The sequence below is a fragment of the Quercus robur genome, chromosome 7 (genome assembly GCF_932294415.1).
Source record: "Quercus robur chromosome 7, dhQueRobu3.1, whole genome shotgun sequence".
Lineage (NCBI taxonomy): Eukaryota > Viridiplantae > Streptophyta > Magnoliopsida > Fagales > Fagaceae > Quercus > Quercus robur.
In genome coordinates this window covers 16,333,629-16,352,122 of record NC_065540.1, presented here as the reverse complement: position 1 = coordinate 16,352,122, position 18,494 = coordinate 16,333,629, and the positions used below count along the sequence as shown (strand labels likewise).

General features: G+C 33.7%; 2 protein-coding genes across 3 annotated transcripts; one reads left to right on the top strand and one right to left on the bottom strand.

Annotated features, from left to right (window-relative positions):
* Window positions 1-5,015: 5,015 nt before the first annotated feature.
* LOC126692510 (G-type lectin S-receptor-like serine/threonine-protein kinase SD2-5) lies at window positions 5,016-6,995 on the bottom strand. 2 transcript variants are annotated; one of them, XM_050388136.1, is made up of 2 exons: window positions 6,326-6,995; window positions 5,016-6,169 (listed from the first exon to the last, which is right to left on the bottom strand). In XM_050388136.1, the coding sequence occupies exons 1-2, from the start codon at window positions 6,707-6,709 to the stop codon at window positions 5,207-5,209; spliced, it is 1,347 nt and encodes a 448-aa protein (XP_050244093.1). In that variant the 5' UTR covers window positions 6,710-6,995; the 3' UTR covers window positions 5,016-5,206. The 2 variants fall into 2 exon arrangements, with proteins under 2 accessions (XP_050244093.1, XP_050244092.1); XM_050388135.1 differs by having other exon boundaries at window positions 5,016-6,178; window positions 6,326-6,991.
* Window positions 6,996-10,944: 3,949 nt separating this feature from the next.
* Window positions 10,945-14,191, top strand: LOC126692509 (uncharacterized). The gene is made up of 4 exons (XM_050388134.1): window positions 10,945-11,282; window positions 11,974-12,276; window positions 12,877-13,221; window positions 13,767-14,191. The coding sequence occupies exons 1-4, from the start codon at window positions 11,064-11,066 to the stop codon at window positions 14,040-14,042; spliced, it is 1,143 nt and encodes a 380-aa protein (XP_050244091.1). The 5' UTR covers window positions 10,945-11,063; the 3' UTR covers window positions 14,043-14,191.
* Window positions 14,192-18,494: the final 4,303 nt, after the last annotated feature.

The following is an 18,494-nucleotide window of genomic DNA, read 5'->3' as shown; positions in this document are numbered from 1 at the left end:
TGGGTTATATTATATTCAGTGTCCACATTTGCATTCCAAGAGTTGTCGCTGGTTGTAAATGGTTTAGGATTTGGTTAGGTGAATTATTTGATTTCTAGTGCTTTGAAATCAAAAGAGAGGCCAGTGATGAGAGGAAAAGTTGCATGTTGTTGAATATCTTTATACCTTTTTCTTCTTCTTTTTTTTTGGGGTGGGGGGGGGGGGGGGGGGGGTTGTTCTTGCACTTGCATGTTTTCTAATGAGTAATTTTAATTGTATGAAGATTGAAGGGTATTGATTATAATATTTAGCTTAAGGATAAAGAGGGTGTTGAAATGTTTTTGTGATTCGGATTCAGTAAAATATTCTTGGAGAGTACCTTAGAATTCACTGTTTATCTGTTAGTGTATTGAGATTGGATTTCTAATATAATTTGTTTTGGATGTATTTCAATTCGTTTTGAGAGTTGAGCAAGTTGAAACTGATCATTAGGTTTTAAAAGATGGATGCAGGGATATTAAGAGAATAAAGAACTTTTGTGTTGTAGAGACGGCCGGGTAGAAAATATGAAAATGAAACCAGGTAAAGGTCTCTGATCGGAATGGTGGTTGGACTTCCAAATATTCATCGGTTTAGGGAACTATAAAGAAGAACAAGCCTAATAACAAGGTCAAGGATTAACCAATATGGTTGGTCACATATACTCTAAAGGTTAAGTTAATAAGAGTCACAATATAATCTCAAAGTAACAATAATAGAGAGTGCTTATTGTTTTAGTGGTCTGATGGGTGTGTATATGTTTCCCTAGGAAAGAAAGAGAACGTGCTAACAACACGCCATCTTCTTAGGTCAACTGAGTAGACGTGTTTCTAAGTTACTTTTTCAACGCGGTAGAGGTTATGCACCTATAATATTGCACTAAATGCAAATAACAATAGGTGGGACACAATAAATGCGGACATGAAAGATAATAATCCGTTGTAGACATTCTTTTTTAAGTAAAGATGATAGGTCATCAACCTTTAAACAGGCTCTTTTAAACCTAACTCGAAATAGGTTGCCTTAAGCCTGTAATTTAATCATTCTTAGGACATTGTTTGGTCATGCTTGGGAGCTTTTCGATCTGCTAATCTTTAGCTTGGCACAATGTCTTTTAGTCGTTCGAGGTCCACAATTTAGGACCAAGTACAATTGAGACGAGCTTACTTGAATTGGGCCTTATAGAATTATTCAAGAGTTAGTTTATCTTGGCTGTTGAAGATTTATGTTTATGCAAATATATAGTGAAAAAATAAAAAGAAAAAGAGAAGAAAAAAAATCAACACAGATTTACATGGTTTAATAGCATGCCTATATCCACAAGAGCAAGAGCAAGAGCAAGAGCAAGTGAAGAACATTCCACTATCTAAAAAAAATGAGAATTTACAACATATTCATATTGTCCTAACAAAAATCCTAACATAGTACATTGCATCTCCCAATATCTCTCTTTACCATACCATGGGATCAAATTCCCTCAATCCCAACCACCACCACCACACCCCCCCCCCCCCCCCCCCCTTTTTTCACTGCTCAACCTATTATTCGCTCCCACATAAGCTCCATTCCGTCCATGGGGTTCTAGACAAAAAAAGATGTGTTTTTTTTTTTTTTAAATTCAAAATACGAGTCACTATCTCTAACACGAGTTACAAGATTTCCCTCCCATGTTCGTGGGATGTGTGTTTCTTAACAAGAGACTTGAAGCGCAACTAGCACAGTATTCTCTGCTTAACATGGAAACCATCATACATGATCTCTGACCATTCAACTATTTGAGTCCCTCTCCATAGGCTTTGAATTTTAAACTTGTTTTATTCTGGCATGGGCTAAGCTCAATGCCAAATAAAAATAGTGGCAACTGGCAGGGCTTGGTCTTTTCAAAGCCCAAATTCTCGTGAAGACCATTGCTCATAATAATCAAAAACAAAATGTATGCAAAGTCCGAAACAACAAGCATGCATGGAATAGTACCACTGTGCGCTAAGGTAACCTCCAAAAATCCTTGTATTTTTTTGGTTTTGGCCAAGGCTGAAACTCTATAGAAAATTGTAGAGCTTTTCTCATAGTGATGATGTTGTAACTCAGCCAAGGCAAGACAAAGAAGCATCCCTATTTTCCACGGCAGCTCCATTACTCTTTACCTACCATTGATAGCAGATCCATTTCGATTTGTGGCTGTGGCCTCACATACTGATTGAGCTTTATAGCCGTACAATGTGCAATGGCTAAGTAACAATTTCTAGAGAATAATGACAATAATGATACTAATAAAACAGAAACTTAAAGTCCCACATGGCTGTCTATTTGTGTTCAATTTTACAGTTTCTCCAATATAAATGAGTTGTGACAAATCTGCTAGTGTGATGTCACGGGTTCTTCAAATTTGTCTGACACTCATTCAGATCAAAACAAGCACATATCCGAGCTCTGCCTTCTGTGATTTTTTATTTTAACGTACTCTTTTATCATCCAAGAAAAAGTATCCAATACAGAATCAAATTTTGAATAAATATGCATGAATCACTGGCTTTTTTGGATTCCTCTCTTGTCTTGCCACAGGGATATATCTCCTACAATGCATATTCTGAAATATTTTTCATGACTTTGCACCGTTAGTGATATCTCGGATTGTCTGGATTTGTATTGGATTTTGCATGAGTGCGTGCTAAATCCTACATCGAAAGTCTACTAGATCGATTTGGACTATATAAGTAATTACGAGAAAGATGGATTTGGACTATATAAGTAATTACGAGAAGATTTAATTGTAACTTAACTAATTAATTCTCTTTAGATATATCTTAGAAGTACTAATTGTTTCTTTGATTTCCCTGCATCCAATGGTCATAAAATGAATTTTGGCTACATGGGGAAGATTGGGATTTTATCTTGATGAAGTTGATGATAACAGATATTATTTTATTTTTTGAGTTTACGATATTTAATAATCAGTCATTACGTTAATAAAAAGACATGGAGTACATATATAAACTCTTTTAGAACGATTCTGAAACTGTACAACTATTCTTGTGCCGAATATATGGTACGATTTGCTGGTTTTTCTTATATATAAAATTTTGAACTTTGATTCTACGACGTCGGACAGACCTTCACCGTAATAACCTTTTAAGGCGACCAATCACCACGGTAATATAACTTTTTAATAACTACTTCTATTTGTAACATCTATGATAGTAAAGTGTTACGAAAAGCTTTATCAAAAAGAAAAAGGTGTTACGAAAAGCGTATGTTGAGTCTTTCACCTTCATAGGTTTTTAAATAATCTTACTTATCCCATAAAAAAAAATAATAATAATCTTACCTAACTTTTTGCTCCACTATTCGTTTGACGGCATTGTGATTTGTGAATGACTAATTTTAATTATAGTGTTTGTTTCATCATGACTGCTATTTATTATAACGATAAGATATCAAATGATTTTTTTGTGTAAATAAGGATTGAATTGCATATCTCTTATTTAATGAAAAAGGACTTTGCAAATTGAGTTGACTAGAACATGTTATGAATGTCCAATTTGATAAATCATTTGGTAAGTGAGAAATTCAATGTAATTTTTTTTTAAATAATTATTTTTAGAAGTAGTTATGGACAAATATCATTTTCGTCGCATAGCATTAAGAAAACTTCGGTCCAAAAAATTGTTTACACTTCACACCGAAAGCTCAGAAGAATAGCACTCTTCATCATTCAGCACCATCCTTTCTTTCAGGAATAAAGCAGGCCCTATTTCACAAAGCCTGTCCTACATTCTAAGCTTTGCCATTTGCCAGGTACCATAATTTAATGCCCACAGCTTGTGGGCCGAAAGGCGACCCCTGTGGCCCTGTCCCTCTCCACAGGAGAGGAGAGTCCACGTTGAGTTCCATGACTCCGTGAGGAACTATTTTGGGAAACCCAATCTATGCACTGGATTGGGGGCAACTTGTAATGTAATAAAAATAAATAAAATTAATGATGGGTTGTAATTAACTTAACCAGAAAAATCTTTTGTCATTGAATAAATAAATTTAGGTTCAAATTCCGTCTACACCAAAAACTAATTAGTATTTTAATTTGATGATAAAGAGCAATCATTATGAAGTAGACACCATAAATTGAAATTCTATCGTATTTATTCACACACACAAAAAACAAAAAACAAAAGAAAAAAATCACTACAACATATCACAGGACATGAATTATTCATACTCTATGTTTTGAAAGCACACACTTAGCATTAAGTATATTTCCATTTCATGCTTTAAATTAAATATTACAAATTCAAATGTGTATCTAGTGTCACATCTTAAAAAAAATTTAACTTATTATCATCTACACTATTAGATTAAGATACAAGAAATATTGATCAACACTCTCCGTCACAACAAGTTGATACACTCTTCATTTGGTCACCTTGTTCAAGAGAATCAAGACACTTTGTCATATGCTAACTCTTTACCGAGTTTCTCTTTCTCTCATATTTTTTGGCAAAATAATGCTTTAACTCATGCCTTAGTCAAGAGAGTTAGAATTTCTTTTCCTGTATTTTTTTGGATGGAGTCTGTTTCGCCGAACCTCCATGATTATTATGTTATGGACCTTCTCGCTATGAAATAAAAAGTGGATGTGTCTTTCCTCTAAAAAAAAAAAAAGATACAAGAAATAAGAATTAGGACATGACGCTTGTTTACAGTAATATGTTCTGCTTGATTCTTGCACTAGTTACCCATATGCTCTTGCCTTGTCTTAAGCTAGCACTATTGAACTAGAAAGGAGATTTCATATCCAATGACTTCAATTGAGAGTTATTGAGATATATCATTGGTCATTTAGGAAATCTGCTATTTCTCCTTAATGCTCTTGGCCTGCATGATCAACTCCTAGATTTATTCTTTGTTGAAGCATTACTTTTACTAGATTTGATTTCTAGTCATTGGAATTCCATTTAAACTCACAATATGGAGAAAATCTTTGTTGCCAGCACACAAAAAACTGGTGTCAGCTATGAGGATGCTCAAAAATTTTGAATAGAGTTAAATTACCTCTTTCTATGAACCTCAGCCTATCAAGAACAAGCAAAAATTGTATTTTCTTTTTCTCTCTATAAAGTATAAACTAAATACAAAAGAATTGTAATGGTAATTTGAATTCCCACAAAAAATCTGGAATCGAAGTCAAGAGTTTCTAATTTCTATCAGTATTCAGCAAGTTTTTCCTTCTTTTTTGTACGAAGTAGTAACCAAAGCCTCCCAAAATAAGCACAATAATCAATCCATCAACCACTCCTACCATGACCAAAACCCATTTCTTGACATTAGACTTACCATGTCTCCCATGAGTTCCCTTTGGAACCTTAACCATATAAGTAAATCCAGTTCCCCTTATAACTTGTTTAGCTCCCATAACTAGCCCATAAAGATAGCATTCTTGTAGGTAATATAATGCAGCTGCACATGTACAATCATCTAAACACAACTTTTCACAATCTTCTTTGCTAACATTAACCATTTTAGGAACACCCTGCAGCACACTACTAACACCCCCTAATTCAACCATCTCCACCTGACTAATGTTACAGAACCCTCCAGAAATTGCCCCACTGCAATTGGGACTTTTTGCATTTGTTAAAAGCCCAATGCATGAACAAGCATTGGAGAATGTACAAATGCCATAAGGTTTACAAGCCAGAGGAAGATCACATGTGGTATTGAGTGCCTGATAAGAGGCCTCAAATTTTCTCTCTTCTGGTGAATAAAAATATAGCCCCAAATTTCCTGTCGCGTTTCCCAGCGCTAAAAATCTTAGAAGTTGATTTTCTTGTGATGTGATCTGCGCGATTTTTTTATATTTATCACTAAATAAATCTAAGCCTTTTGAACCCAACTTGATAAATGTGATGTTCCTGTTCATGGAAGGCTTAAACTCCCAGTAGGAATAGTTCCACTCACCAGAATGCAGGTACAAAGCAATCCTGTTGTGTTGGATCTCTAAGGTGTAGAATGAACTTGAGTTGCTTGGAAATGAAGTCAAGCGAGTTGCCACATTGAGTCTCTGGCCCCAGAGCATTACATCTGTTGGAAAATTGAAACTTTGCCACTTTATTCTGTCCATGTTGTCAACTAGAACCAGATTTCCTGTGCTCAGTATCTGCAATCTCTGCATCAAAATGAAGGAAGGAAAACACACACACACACACACACACATCAGAATATGTTGGCCTAGTGATAGAAATGACACTATAGGTTTCAAATCGTATCATATCAATCTGTCAAAGAAAAAACAGAGTTATGCTATAGTTTTTACCTCCACCCTTTGTCCAGAAGTCCCAGTTCGCCATCCCACGCGATCTTTCGGACCCTTTAGTCTTAAATCTCCATCATTAGTCAGCTCAAGCACACACTCATCCCAAGTGTAAAACCTTGAGTAATGGCCAGAATTCCAGACCTTCACATCTCCTAGGAAAACTTCAAGGGAGCATGAGTATTTTCCATTAACTGCCTCAACACTTAATGCAGCTTTAAAATTGGGCTCGATTTGGTTAGTCTCCATTAGAAGAGCCCTCCCAATGAATCCCATACTATATACCACAGGTACAGCAAGTGTGACCTGGTAACCAATGTGAATGTCTGAGTTGCAATTGCCATAAGTTAACAAAAGAATGAGAAAATTGAAGGAATAGAGCTTCATGGGGGTGAATTGCAACCTCAACTTTTTAGTACTAATCTTTGATGTTTCTGGCAGGTGGGTTTACTCTATTCATTAGGATTTCCCGATGTCAATTGATGAGATGTTGTGAAAAAAGGGTAGGCATGAGTGTCACAACACACTCAGTCACGACTTTAGAAGGACCCAATCCACTCTAGAAAAGGGTCTGAGCTTTCAACTTTGTTTTTTCATGAAAAATGTACTAAATGCTAATGTAGTGGGGGCATCATGCCGGAATGAATTGTTAATTTTTTGTTTACTCACACCTGCTGAAGTACCAGAATGTAAAGGTCCTAAAGGGCCAAAAGTTGGTGCATACAGGTTGTCAATATGGTGGTCAGTTAGTAATACAGCACAGGCCCATACTTATTAATGTTGGGACAAATCATTTTACAAACCCCTTTCATAACTTGTCGGGATAGCAATTTTTTAATAATTTGATAGTTTCAACAGTGGGGAAGAGATTCAAATCATGATCCTTCTAAGAAAAGAAAACAAATACAATTGAACTGCAAGTTTTCTTGACATTGAGTTAGCAAATTTTACTCAAGTAAAAAAATTTCAAAATTTTTTCATAACTTATTGAGGTGATAATAATGAGTAATACATTATTATATTCACATAAACTCATCACTGAAACAGTTTTTATAGAAGGTCAATTACAATTTGTCAACTCAATAATACATAAAAACAAAAACAAAAAATTGTAAAATTTATTGCGTACTTAATTGTAATTTAGTTTGTAACATCTTTAGGTTTGCGAGTGTATGATTAACTTGGGACAGCCGCGAGTGAAATTGTGATGTGGGACAAAGCTCATCTAATTTGGTTGGATCAATTGAGTGCTATTCTTTACTAGTGGGGAAGGCATCATTTTTCAGTGGGATTAAGGAGCGTGGTGGTTGCTAGCCACGTGGGCGTGTCTACTTGAGCCACGTGTAACCGTGACCATATATGCTGACACTGCTCTCACGCTTGGATGACGTGTTTGGTTTCATGGCGGCAAGAGCATGCTTGCCTTGCAACACGTTTTCGTGTTTTCTTGAAGCTAGGGCCTTGGACAGCATGAAGATTTTCTAAAAAGTTGTAAAACACAACCAAAAAAAAAAAATTAGCATTCTGTGCTTCCTTTGTTCATATAGCCAATGATTTTTGTTACTCACTTGGATAGACAAATACAGTAACCACATAATTTGGCAGCTTCGCCGTCCTCATGTCTGTTATTTTACCAAAAAAATTCTTTTCAAAGTTATTTAGTTATATAGCATAGCCTAAAACTCAACTTCACCGAACTAGAATTTTTATGCAAATTAAAAGCAAATCTATAATTGTGCAGAAAATTTTGTAGATTTTTTTTATTAAGTAAAAAATCTATATATATATATAATAATAGGTGAAGTTGAGAGAAACTTAAATTAGAATTCGAAATTAAAGTTCTAATTTTGCGCCATGTGTCCTAAATTATTTATTTTTAAAGAGTTTTATTTTTTTATTTTAAATCAAATGTGGGACCATATCTTAAATATTCATCCAATTGAGTTATTAAGTACAAAAGCCAAAGAGTCTAGAATAAATCAACCGTAAAAAATTAAAAAATTAAAAAATTAAAAAAAAATGCTTCACAATAATTAAAAAAAATATATGAAAATTTTACATTTTATACCTAATAATATCCTTACAAAATTTTTTTAAAAAGTTAATAAAATATAAAAATGACTATCAATAGTATTTGAATTATATATAGAAATTATATTATACATCTTATTGTATATCTTTAAGTGTATCTATGCATATGCATGGGTTACAAGCTAATAAAAATAATATATGAGACTTATAAATGGTACTTAAAATAGATTGAAATTGACCGATGTGGACCGCAATTGACCGTAGTGGACCGAATAGGACCAAAATAGATCATAGTAAATTGAATAGACCAAATTGGACCGAAATAGACCGAAGTAGATTGAAATGGACTAAAGTGGAGCGAAGTAGACGAAAATGGACCGAAATTTATCAAAGCGGGCTGAAATGGACCGAATAGACTAAAGTGAGCTGAAATGGACCAAATAGACCGAAATAGACCGACGTGGGCTAAAATAAACAGAATAGACTGAAATAGACCAAAGTGAGATGATATGGACCCAATATACCGAAATGGACTGAATAAGACCAAATGGGACCAAATAGGGTCGAAATAGACCAAAGTGGGCTGAAATGAACCGAAAAGTGGAAGTGAGTTGAAATGGACCGAAATAAACCAAATTAGACTGAATTGGACTAAATGGGACCGAATAAACCGAATTGGACCGAAATAAACCGAAGTAGGCTGAAATGGACCGAACATACCAAAGTGAGCTGAAATGGACCAAAGTAGACCGAAATAGACTAAAGTGGACTGACTAGACTGAAGTGCACCGAAATAGAGCAAAATAGGCTGAAATGGACTGAATAAACTGAAATGAGCTTAAATGGACCGAAATGGACCAAAGTGGGCTAAAATGGACCGAATAGACCGAAGTGGGCTAAAATGAACCGTAGCAGATCAAAATAGACCAAAGCGAGCTGATATGGACCAAAATAGATCAAAGTGAACCGAAATTGACCAAATAGACCAAAATACTATGTTGATGTGGCTCAACAGGAGCGTAACAATAATAAATAACATACTTCAATTTTTAGATATTATATAGATACATGCTAATGTGACATGTCTAATATGGCATTTTTAATAAAATATCCCACTTGGAACTCGATTTTAACAAACTCAAGTTCTTAGTACGCAGAACTCGTCCTTCGCAAACTTGAGATTCTTTTATATATATTTATTGTAACAGATGCAAAAATGGAAATGGAACACAGAAATATATTGAAGTAACGATTGAAGATTAAATCATTAGACGTGATCAAGGCTGAACAATTAGAAAAAAAACAGACATCACACTTGGTAGTCTGAAATCCATTGTTGCTTGTTTTTCTGATTTTGCAGCAATTAGTCTCTACCTATACAATCATCACCTTGCTAAGATTTTTCACTCCATAATACAGCAATGGCCACTTCTATCTCTAACCACTATTTATGGCTTCAATCTTTTTTCAAAGCTATCTATAAATGTAAATTCCATTGATGACTTGCAGAACATAAATCCCCAAAAAAACTATTTTCTACCATTATAGCTAAATTTTAAGCCACTCTACGGCCCCAATTAGGGATGTGCATAGATTGGGTTGAAGAGTTTTTTCAACCCAACTCACCATAGTGGGTTAAAAAAATGTATTTTGTGGTCAATGAAAAACTAAATAGAATAAAAATTGAGCTTTTATTATTGCCCAAACACTATATTATACATCTTTTTTTCATATTTTAAATGTGAACATAATCTTTATACCTTTTAAAATGTATATATCAATATATCAATTGTCGATATTGTGTAAAATAATAGATGTAAAATGAGTACAAGAAAATGCTTTCTCATACAAATTTAAGGGCTAGAAAAACATTTTTCAAAATGCCACATATTCAACAAATCAATAAAAAAAATAACAAAATAATAAAAAAATCACACCCAAAAAAAAAAACTCTAAATTGTAACATTTTTCTCTTCGCCGCTCATTCTTTCCAAAAAGGACAGTTAAATGCCATCGACCAATTATTAATTAGTTGTTGAATTTTTTTCAAATGACAGTTTTTACTCAAATCAGTTATTTTTCCCACTTAATATTTTTGTATAGATACTCAATTTGAGACATGTTTTCTTATTTGAGGCCCAAAAATTGTTAAATAAAATATTATCTTATTTGGAATATGTTCTGCAAATAATTTTTTATTTTATTTTTTATAGCTCATATAGTTATTTAGAATTATAAGAAATAAAAATAAAAATTAATTAATTTTAAAGTTGTAACCCTACACACACATAGATTTAGGAGTAAGCAATTCAATAGATTTTAGATGTCGGTTAATATTATCACTGTGTACCCTTGGTACGATGATCACACCACAAATATAAATCTTTATAAGATGTGAGGATAAGAGTTGGGGTTCAAGTCTCCAAGAGGGAGCTTCACACCTATATACACTTAGATTATGTGAGATTAAGTTAGAATAAAAATTTTATCTTATAATAAATAAAAAATAAAATAAAAAAATGTCGTTCCACATTTAAGACCTGTCGTTTAATTAGTCCAATCAATAATAATATAAACTCGCGCCTGTGTCGTTCACATTCCAGGTCTATTCGTCAGTCATGTTTCCGAGACGGCGCTAAAATCAGCAAATACAAAAATGAAAAATCACAGTCAGTTCGGTTCGTTTGCTACCTAAACGGCGTCGCATAGTATGCTTCTACAGCTCCACCGTACAATCACCTCGTCATTAACGAGGTATCTCTATCATCGTCATAAACATCTTCGTACGGTTCCGACTATTTCCCGCCAAATTTCCCTGCCGTTCTCATCGCTAAGGAGCATGAAGAATTCGCGAGGACAAGATTCTAATTCAAGCCCTAAACCTAGTACTCACAATTCCTCGATTTCCTATGACCCTGCTGTAAAGACTGTGAGTATTCTTTCTTAAAAACAAAAATGTTGTCTTTACCGTCTAGTAGAATTTGCAAAAATTCACAATTAATCCTCGGTTTATAGAATTGTGGTAACATTGTAACTGTAGGCTGTAGCTTTGGGCTTTGTTCTTTGTTTCATATATAGTCAATTGCCAATTAGCAATAAGTCAAAACAGGCTCATTCTAGTTCTGCTTGTTTGTTGTTAGCTTATTTGAGTAAACTTCTTTTTTTTTTTTTTTTTTAAAGAGAGTTTTAACTTACGACTTCCGCTCTTGATGATAGCTCTTTATCATCAAATTAAGACACTAATTAGTTTTTGATGTAAATGAGAATTGAATCCAAATCTCTTATACAACTATCAAAAATACCAATCAGTTGACATTTTAAAAAAAAAAAATGAGCCTATTTATTCAAAAGTCACTTTTCATCTTACATTTAAGCAAATAAACTAGTTATAGTGTATTAAAGTTTATTTATTTATGAACGATTTTTTAAAACCCCACTTTTTCTAAGTACAAATGTACTTTTACTCATGTTCAATGTGTGCTTATACTGAGTGCGTGTGTAACGTACCAATTTATAAAGACAAAAAACAAAGAGAAAAATGAAGATTTCTAGTTTTATAAGTATTACTAGTTCATTTTTGATTTGAGACCTCACGTGTTGGAAACTTCGCAACCTGGCAGGACGAGTCATTACTGCCTACTCAATTTGGGAAAAAGCGCAAGCATTCTAATGGCAAAAGACTCCAACTTGGACAAAGCAATTCAAAACATGTGGCTGGTACCAATTTTGCTGATTGTTCCGAGGTTTTGCCTGAGGTGAAACCATTTGATATGTGCCTATCTGGAAGCAGAAGTTCTGCTACATCAACAGGTTGTTTGAATGAGAAGTGGAATGAAATGGGGCACATTGTGGAAGGGACAGAGCAAAGAGTATTGAGACCTGGGATGGTTCTACTAAAACGATACATCACCCTCAGTGAACAGGTTCCTCTTGATACCATGCCTTAAATTGAGTACTGCTTGTATTCTTTAATGTTGCAAATACTAGTTAACTTGAATCGAGATTAACAACCTAGGAGCATAAGTACAAAATGTAGCTCAATTGCAGTTTGTATTTATTTGAAAAAAGATCTTCACTTAATGTTTCCAATTTCTGTAAGCTCGAGATAGTTGTAATGGCATTTGTGGGGAGCCTAATCTACTGTGTTAGTTATGTTGCCAGCCCCCAACTCCAAACTGAACAAAATTGGTATCCATACAATTATCTGAGTATTTATGATACTTGAGCACACTTTAGATGCTGTAGGCCCTTTATTGTAATTTCCAACAAGTGTGTAGACCAAGTAATAGGGCAGTATATATGTGTTGATGATCCATGTAACTCCTGTTGTAACTATCATAATAAAACTATAGTAACCCCGTGGACATAACACTAGTTTTGGGTGAACCACATAAATCTAACGGTTTGTGTGTGTGCATTGAGCTTTTATGTTCTCTATTTTCTGTTTTTTGCATTTTATAGATCCTGGGTAAGGTGTGTTGTTTCCTAAAAGGTTGTACCCTTTACCAATCTTATCATTTCAGGTTGAAATAGTAAAGAAATGTAGAGTACTTGGTCTTGGCCAAGGGGGATTTTACCAGCCAGGTTATCAAGATGGGGCAAAACTTCGTCTGCAGATGATGTGTCTTGGCCTGAACTGGGATCCTGAAACCAGAAAGTATAAAGAACAACGGGTTTTTGATGGAAGTAAGGCACCTGCCATTCCACATGAGTTTAGTCTGTTGGTTAAAAGAGCAATTCAAGATGCGCATGCCCTCATTAAGAAAGAATATAAAGTTAGTAATGTAGAAGATATACTCCCTTCAATGTCTCCGAACATATGCATTGTCAACTTTTATACTACCCACGGGAGACTTGGTCACCACCAGGTACTATTTGTTAAACTGAGTTTCAATATTTTTACAATCACTTTCTTTTTACTTACTGATGTGGGTAGCTTGAAAAGGCTGGGTGTACAATCTAGCATTTTCATAATACATCCAAGAGTCCTATGATATATAAGGATAATTATTCATGGAGATAAGAATCTCAATGTATATATTTTCAGACTTCCACCTGTATGTGGTGATCCCTATGTAGGAAGCAGTGAGGGGCTGGTGGACTTTCTTGTGTAAACTTGTGAATTAGAAAAATTAAAGTATTTCTTGGATATATTTACTAAAAGAATTGTTAGCAAAAACTTAAGTTTTAAAAGAGATCAGATTCTACTTAGACTTTAATAATAACTAGGAAGAAGGAACAGTTTGAGTAAATATAACTTAGGAATTTGCTTCAATGGCTTCTGGCTTTTTTAGTAGCATGCACTGTCTTTTTGAGAACTACCATGATGAACATTATACTTTTTGTTGTAAAATGTGTAGAGAACTTATATTTACTCATCTTGAATTTAATATATATATATATATATATATAGGATCGTGATGAAAGCAGAGAGAGTCTCCTCAAGGGATTGCCTGTTGTCTCCTTATCTGTTGGTGATTCAGCAGAATTCCTGTATGGCAATCAGAGGAATGTGGATAAGGCAGAGAAAGTTCTGCTAGAATCAGGAGATGTTTTGATTTTTGGTGGTAAATCTAGACATATATTTCACAGTGTAGCATCTATCATACCAAAGTCGGCACCTAGGGCCTTGTATGAGGAAACTAGTCTTCGTCCTGGCCGTGTCAACCTTACCTTCAGACAGTTTTGAAAAACCTTTCAATCATACCACAGGTCAGGCATTTGCTTAATTGCTTGCATTGCACCCATTATTGTAAGATATTTTAGAATTGTAGTCCAGCTGAAATTATGTTATACATTATTAAGATTGTGACAGGTTGTTGTCGCTATGTTTTGTCAGATTTATCTTCTTCTTTTTTTTTTTTAATTATGCTGTCATGGTGCTAATGGAGCCCATCTGCTTTTTTGGTGTCCAAATTATGAACTATATGTAGAGTAGATACAATGAATGTGGTAAAGCTGCATTAAGCTTTTACTATATGAAGACACATTCGTCCAGAACTGCAGGATTAATTTCGGAAAAATAAGAACAAACTCCTCATATATCTCTATATTAAGTGTGAATTTTGAAAATCTAACCGTTAGATTGCATGTTTTTATTATATTCTTCATGTATATAAAATTTCAAAAAGATCAATTGCTATCTCATCAAATAAATGTTAAAGTTTTAAATTTTTATGATCTAAAATTGTGTATAAAAATAAGTTTATTGATCGAACAATAAATAATATCCAATTTGAACGAAATTTGATATACATGTTAAGAACATAAGGAACATGAAATTCAACGGTTAGATTTTCAAAATTCACACAAAAAAAAAGAGATATATGAGAAGTTTGAAAAGTTTTTCTCCAAACTAGTTTAAAGAGAAACTTTGTTTGAAAAATAATTATAGATTTATCCCCAATCTATCAAAGGCTATGAGAAAATTACCAGTTTCTCTTAACTGCTATGCAAAATTATCTCAAACTTGAAATCCTGGCTGTCAATGTGTTATAATTGCAAATGAAACTATAGAATGGGATAGACAAAATGTTGCTCATCCGAGTAGAAGGGACTTAAACATTTAGCTTGGAAGAATCCATATAACTTGATAGGTCTGGAAAGAAAATATATTGGAGAAACTAAGCATGCTATGCATGAGTGGAGCTATTAACATCAAATAAAATGGTGGTAACTAGTAATGAATATAAATTTGACATTGTTACCCCATCCTGTTTGAAATTTAGAGATGTGGTGAGCTAAATTTGGCTTAAAATTATGGCGCTGAGTTGAGCTGCAATAAAATATGTGAATTTGTTGGTTTCAATGATCTCACACTGATTACTATCATGGTTATTATTTTAATATCAAGGCAACAATAATTCTATCTCTAATATTTTAGTTGTTATTGCTGCTCCTGTCCTATTTCTAGTTGCTTGCAATTGTCGACGTTGGACATTAAACTCTAGATGTTTCCATTGGTGCCATGACTGTTTTATTGTTTCTGTGTGAGTTCTGTCTCCAATTTAATATTACGTGGTTTTTACTTTCTGACGAATACTGTGATACTTCCAAAAAGAATGCAATTTCTGAGTCACTAACTTGGATGCAGGTGTCCTTATTGGCTTATAAATTAGTGTACCACGTTACCGCAACATATTTATATTGTTTGACATGTCAGAAAAAAGGATAAGCTGCAAAAACGTACAAAATTGAAACACTGCTAGGAATATCATTTTGGTTGCGAAGATAAGATACTCTATCTATAATATGGGTTTTTATATCATAGGTAGGTAGAACCCATCTCTTTTCCAATCCACTCGATCATCATTCATCAGTTTGCAATTAGATAATCTAGAACATCATGCTTAATGCACAAAACTCTCACTTCTATGATGTCTAATAAGTTTAATTTATTGACCATATGATTGATTGTTATCTACGCTTGCATTGGTGGAAATGATATGGATATCTAAGTTGAACATTGCTGTTTATCTTATTTTGTAATGTTCAATACAGGTCTCATCTTGTTTTCCCTTATAATTGATTGTTGTGTCATATGATTGATGTCTTCTAAATGGGATACTAGTGGGAAACTTAAAATTTTAATAATTTATTTATATTGATGTAATGTTCATGTATGAGTGGGGTGGTTAATATAACACAATTGGACCAAACTATTTACCTAAGTTTTTGGATTATGTAGTTAGAGTCTTGCAGTTCAACTAGCATCTCTGGGTGTTTCCAACAAAAACGTCCAGGTTGAAATACTCCCTCCTCCCAATTGAATTTTAAAAAGAAAAAAGAAATAGTGATGTCCATATATGTTATATCAATTCCTTAATTGGAGTCTAGTCAAAATATTTTTTTGCTGGCAAGGGGTATTAGAATTCATAGTTTGACTAGAAAAGTGTTAGTTATTGGGTCCCACCCTAGAACAAGAAAGACTTCTATCCACTCATAGTTGAGTTAGGGGCAATTTAATGTATTTGGGTTCTTAAGGTGAAAAATGAATTGAAGCCTTTTATATAATTAAATCTGATTTTTTTATAAAAATATTTAAATATTACTTAAACTCTATTTTCTTATTTTAGATTCAAAAAAATTACTAATTAACATGAACCACATATAATTTTTTTTTTAAAAGAAAATTTATAGACACAAAAATTTTGTCAAAACTTTTCATACTTGTTGATGTGGCAGATTGATAGTGGTAAGTAAAAATGTGTTAATAGTAGACTTAAATGAGAACTAGTAAAAGTTTGTCAACTCAACTGTTGTGAAAAATATTGTAAAATTTTTTGTGTATTGCTCTTTTTTTTCTTTTCTTTTTTTGGAGAAATGCTACATTTACAACATTTTCACAAAAAATCATAGCCTTTAAATTGTTACTTGTTCTAATTTAAACTTACCATTGAAATTACTTTTTTGCTAACCAATAGCAGCCAGTAACAACCTGTTACTTAGAATTTATTGTGAAAGTGTTATGAAAAATGTTATGAACGTAGCATCTCTCTCTCTCTCTCTCTCTCTCTCTCTCTCTTTGATAAAAATATATTATTTTATTTATTGATTAATATTTGGGTTTAATTAATACCATTACAATGAAAGAAATAACTCAATTGGTTAAAATTTGAAGGCATTTTTTTACTCGGGGGCATTTTTCTACTTGGGGGCCTTAGGCGGCCTCATTTGTCTATACTATAGAGTCAGCCTTGAGTTGAGTAAAAGTTCTACTAGGGATGGGTCAAGGTGATTGTGCATGTTGGTGGCTTTCCTCCTTGCTTCATTCATGGTTGGGTAAAGGCGCTCAATTGGTGCGTCGTTACTTTAGGCTTAATGGTGATAGTAATGCATGGCACTTGGATTGTAAGAAAAAAAGCTTCCATTCAAATATAAAGTCATGCGTGGCACTGGGATTGTTAAGAGAAAAAAAGGCTTCCATTCAAATCAGACTTAATTGTGATGGTAATGCGTGATACTTGGATTGTTAAGTAAAAAAAACTTTCATTCAAATAGGACTTGAAGATGATGGTAACGCGTGACACTTGGATTTGTTAAAACATTGCATGTAAGTGGTTTGGTTAGTTAAATAGTGAAGTCAACATTTGATAACAATGGCAATGGTGAACGATTAATGTAATATAGTTAGGCATAAATTCATTGACTTAAACTTTTAGGTTAAGTAGTTTACATATATGTATTATATTAACACCTCAATTGTAATTTTCCCAAAAATATTATCTAACCCAAGATGTATATCAAAACAAAATCACGAGTGAGAGGGAAAGATGGAATCCGACATGGCAAGCACATAAAAGGTGTTATCTGACTAGCTTGAAATGTCGAGACACCGGAGCCATTTTGTTTCATTACTTATTTTTATGCTTGCACGCACTTGCACTCCGTCATTACAAATTTACAATCATGATTATCTTGGGGAATGATTATGGTACTTGCATTATTGCCATGGTCACACAGACTTTAAGTTGTCTATGACTTGTGGTACTATTTTTGTTTTCCATATGATTTGTTTATAGTTGTTTTCAACAAACAATGGCTAACATTTAGCCAGCATAAACAAGCTTTACGTGCCCCCTTAAAGTAGTTATCTTTAGAGCAACTCCAAACCCCACCTAGAATTTGATCAAAAAAGAGGGGCTAGGTACATTAGAATCCACAATTTAGTTCTCATCTAGCCTATATTATTAACCAGGTACATTTTGGCTTTCAGTTCTGAATTTTATATTATGAGAGGCTCTTGTTATTGGCTAATCATGTGTGTGGAATCGCCATAATAATTATTGGGGTAGAATCATACTTCCAAATTTAGCCAAAAGACCATAACCACTATATATCCGAGTAGCAGAACCACACACCCTCTTGTTTTCTGAAAAGGAATTCGTTTTCTGGTCACAATCAGCTTAAACTCGACCATGTTAATCGGGTCAAGAATCTCATCACAGCCAGGACTTTAGGGTGCAAGTTCCTTTTTTTCATAAAAAGATAATGCACACTAATATTTTAATAAAATAAATGAATGTACCCTTTTTGGGGTGTTATCTTTTCTTCTTTTTTTTTTTTTTTTTTTTTTTAGATATAATAGTATTTCAATCTATGGTGTCAACCAGGGGCGGCTTGATGCATTTAGGGGCCTTAG

What these genes read in the sequence shown, in the direction of transcription:
- LOC126692510 (XM_050388135.1), bottom strand. Translation starts at nt 6,709, where the DNA reads ATGAAGCTCTATTCCTTCAATTTTCTCATTCTTTTGTTAACTTATGGC. An exon ending in CTTCTGGACAAAGGGTGGAG is followed by an intron (nt 6,179 to 6,325) that starts GTAAAAACTATA and finishes ATTTTGATGCAG; the next exon opens with AGATTGCAGATACTGAGCAC.
- LOC126692509 (XM_050388134.1), top strand. Translation starts at nt 11,064, where the DNA reads ATGCTTCTACAGCTCCACCGTACAATCACCTCGTCATTAACGAGGTAT. An exon ending in ATGACCCTGCTGTAAAGACT is followed by an intron (nt 11,283 to 11,973) that starts GTGAGTATTCTT and finishes GCAACCTGGCAG; the next exon opens with GACGAGTCATTACTGCCTAC. An exon ending in ACATCACCCTCAGTGAACAG is followed by an intron (nt 12,277 to 12,876) that starts GTTCCTCTTGAT and finishes TTATCATTTCAG; the next exon opens with GTTGAAATAGTAAAGAAATG.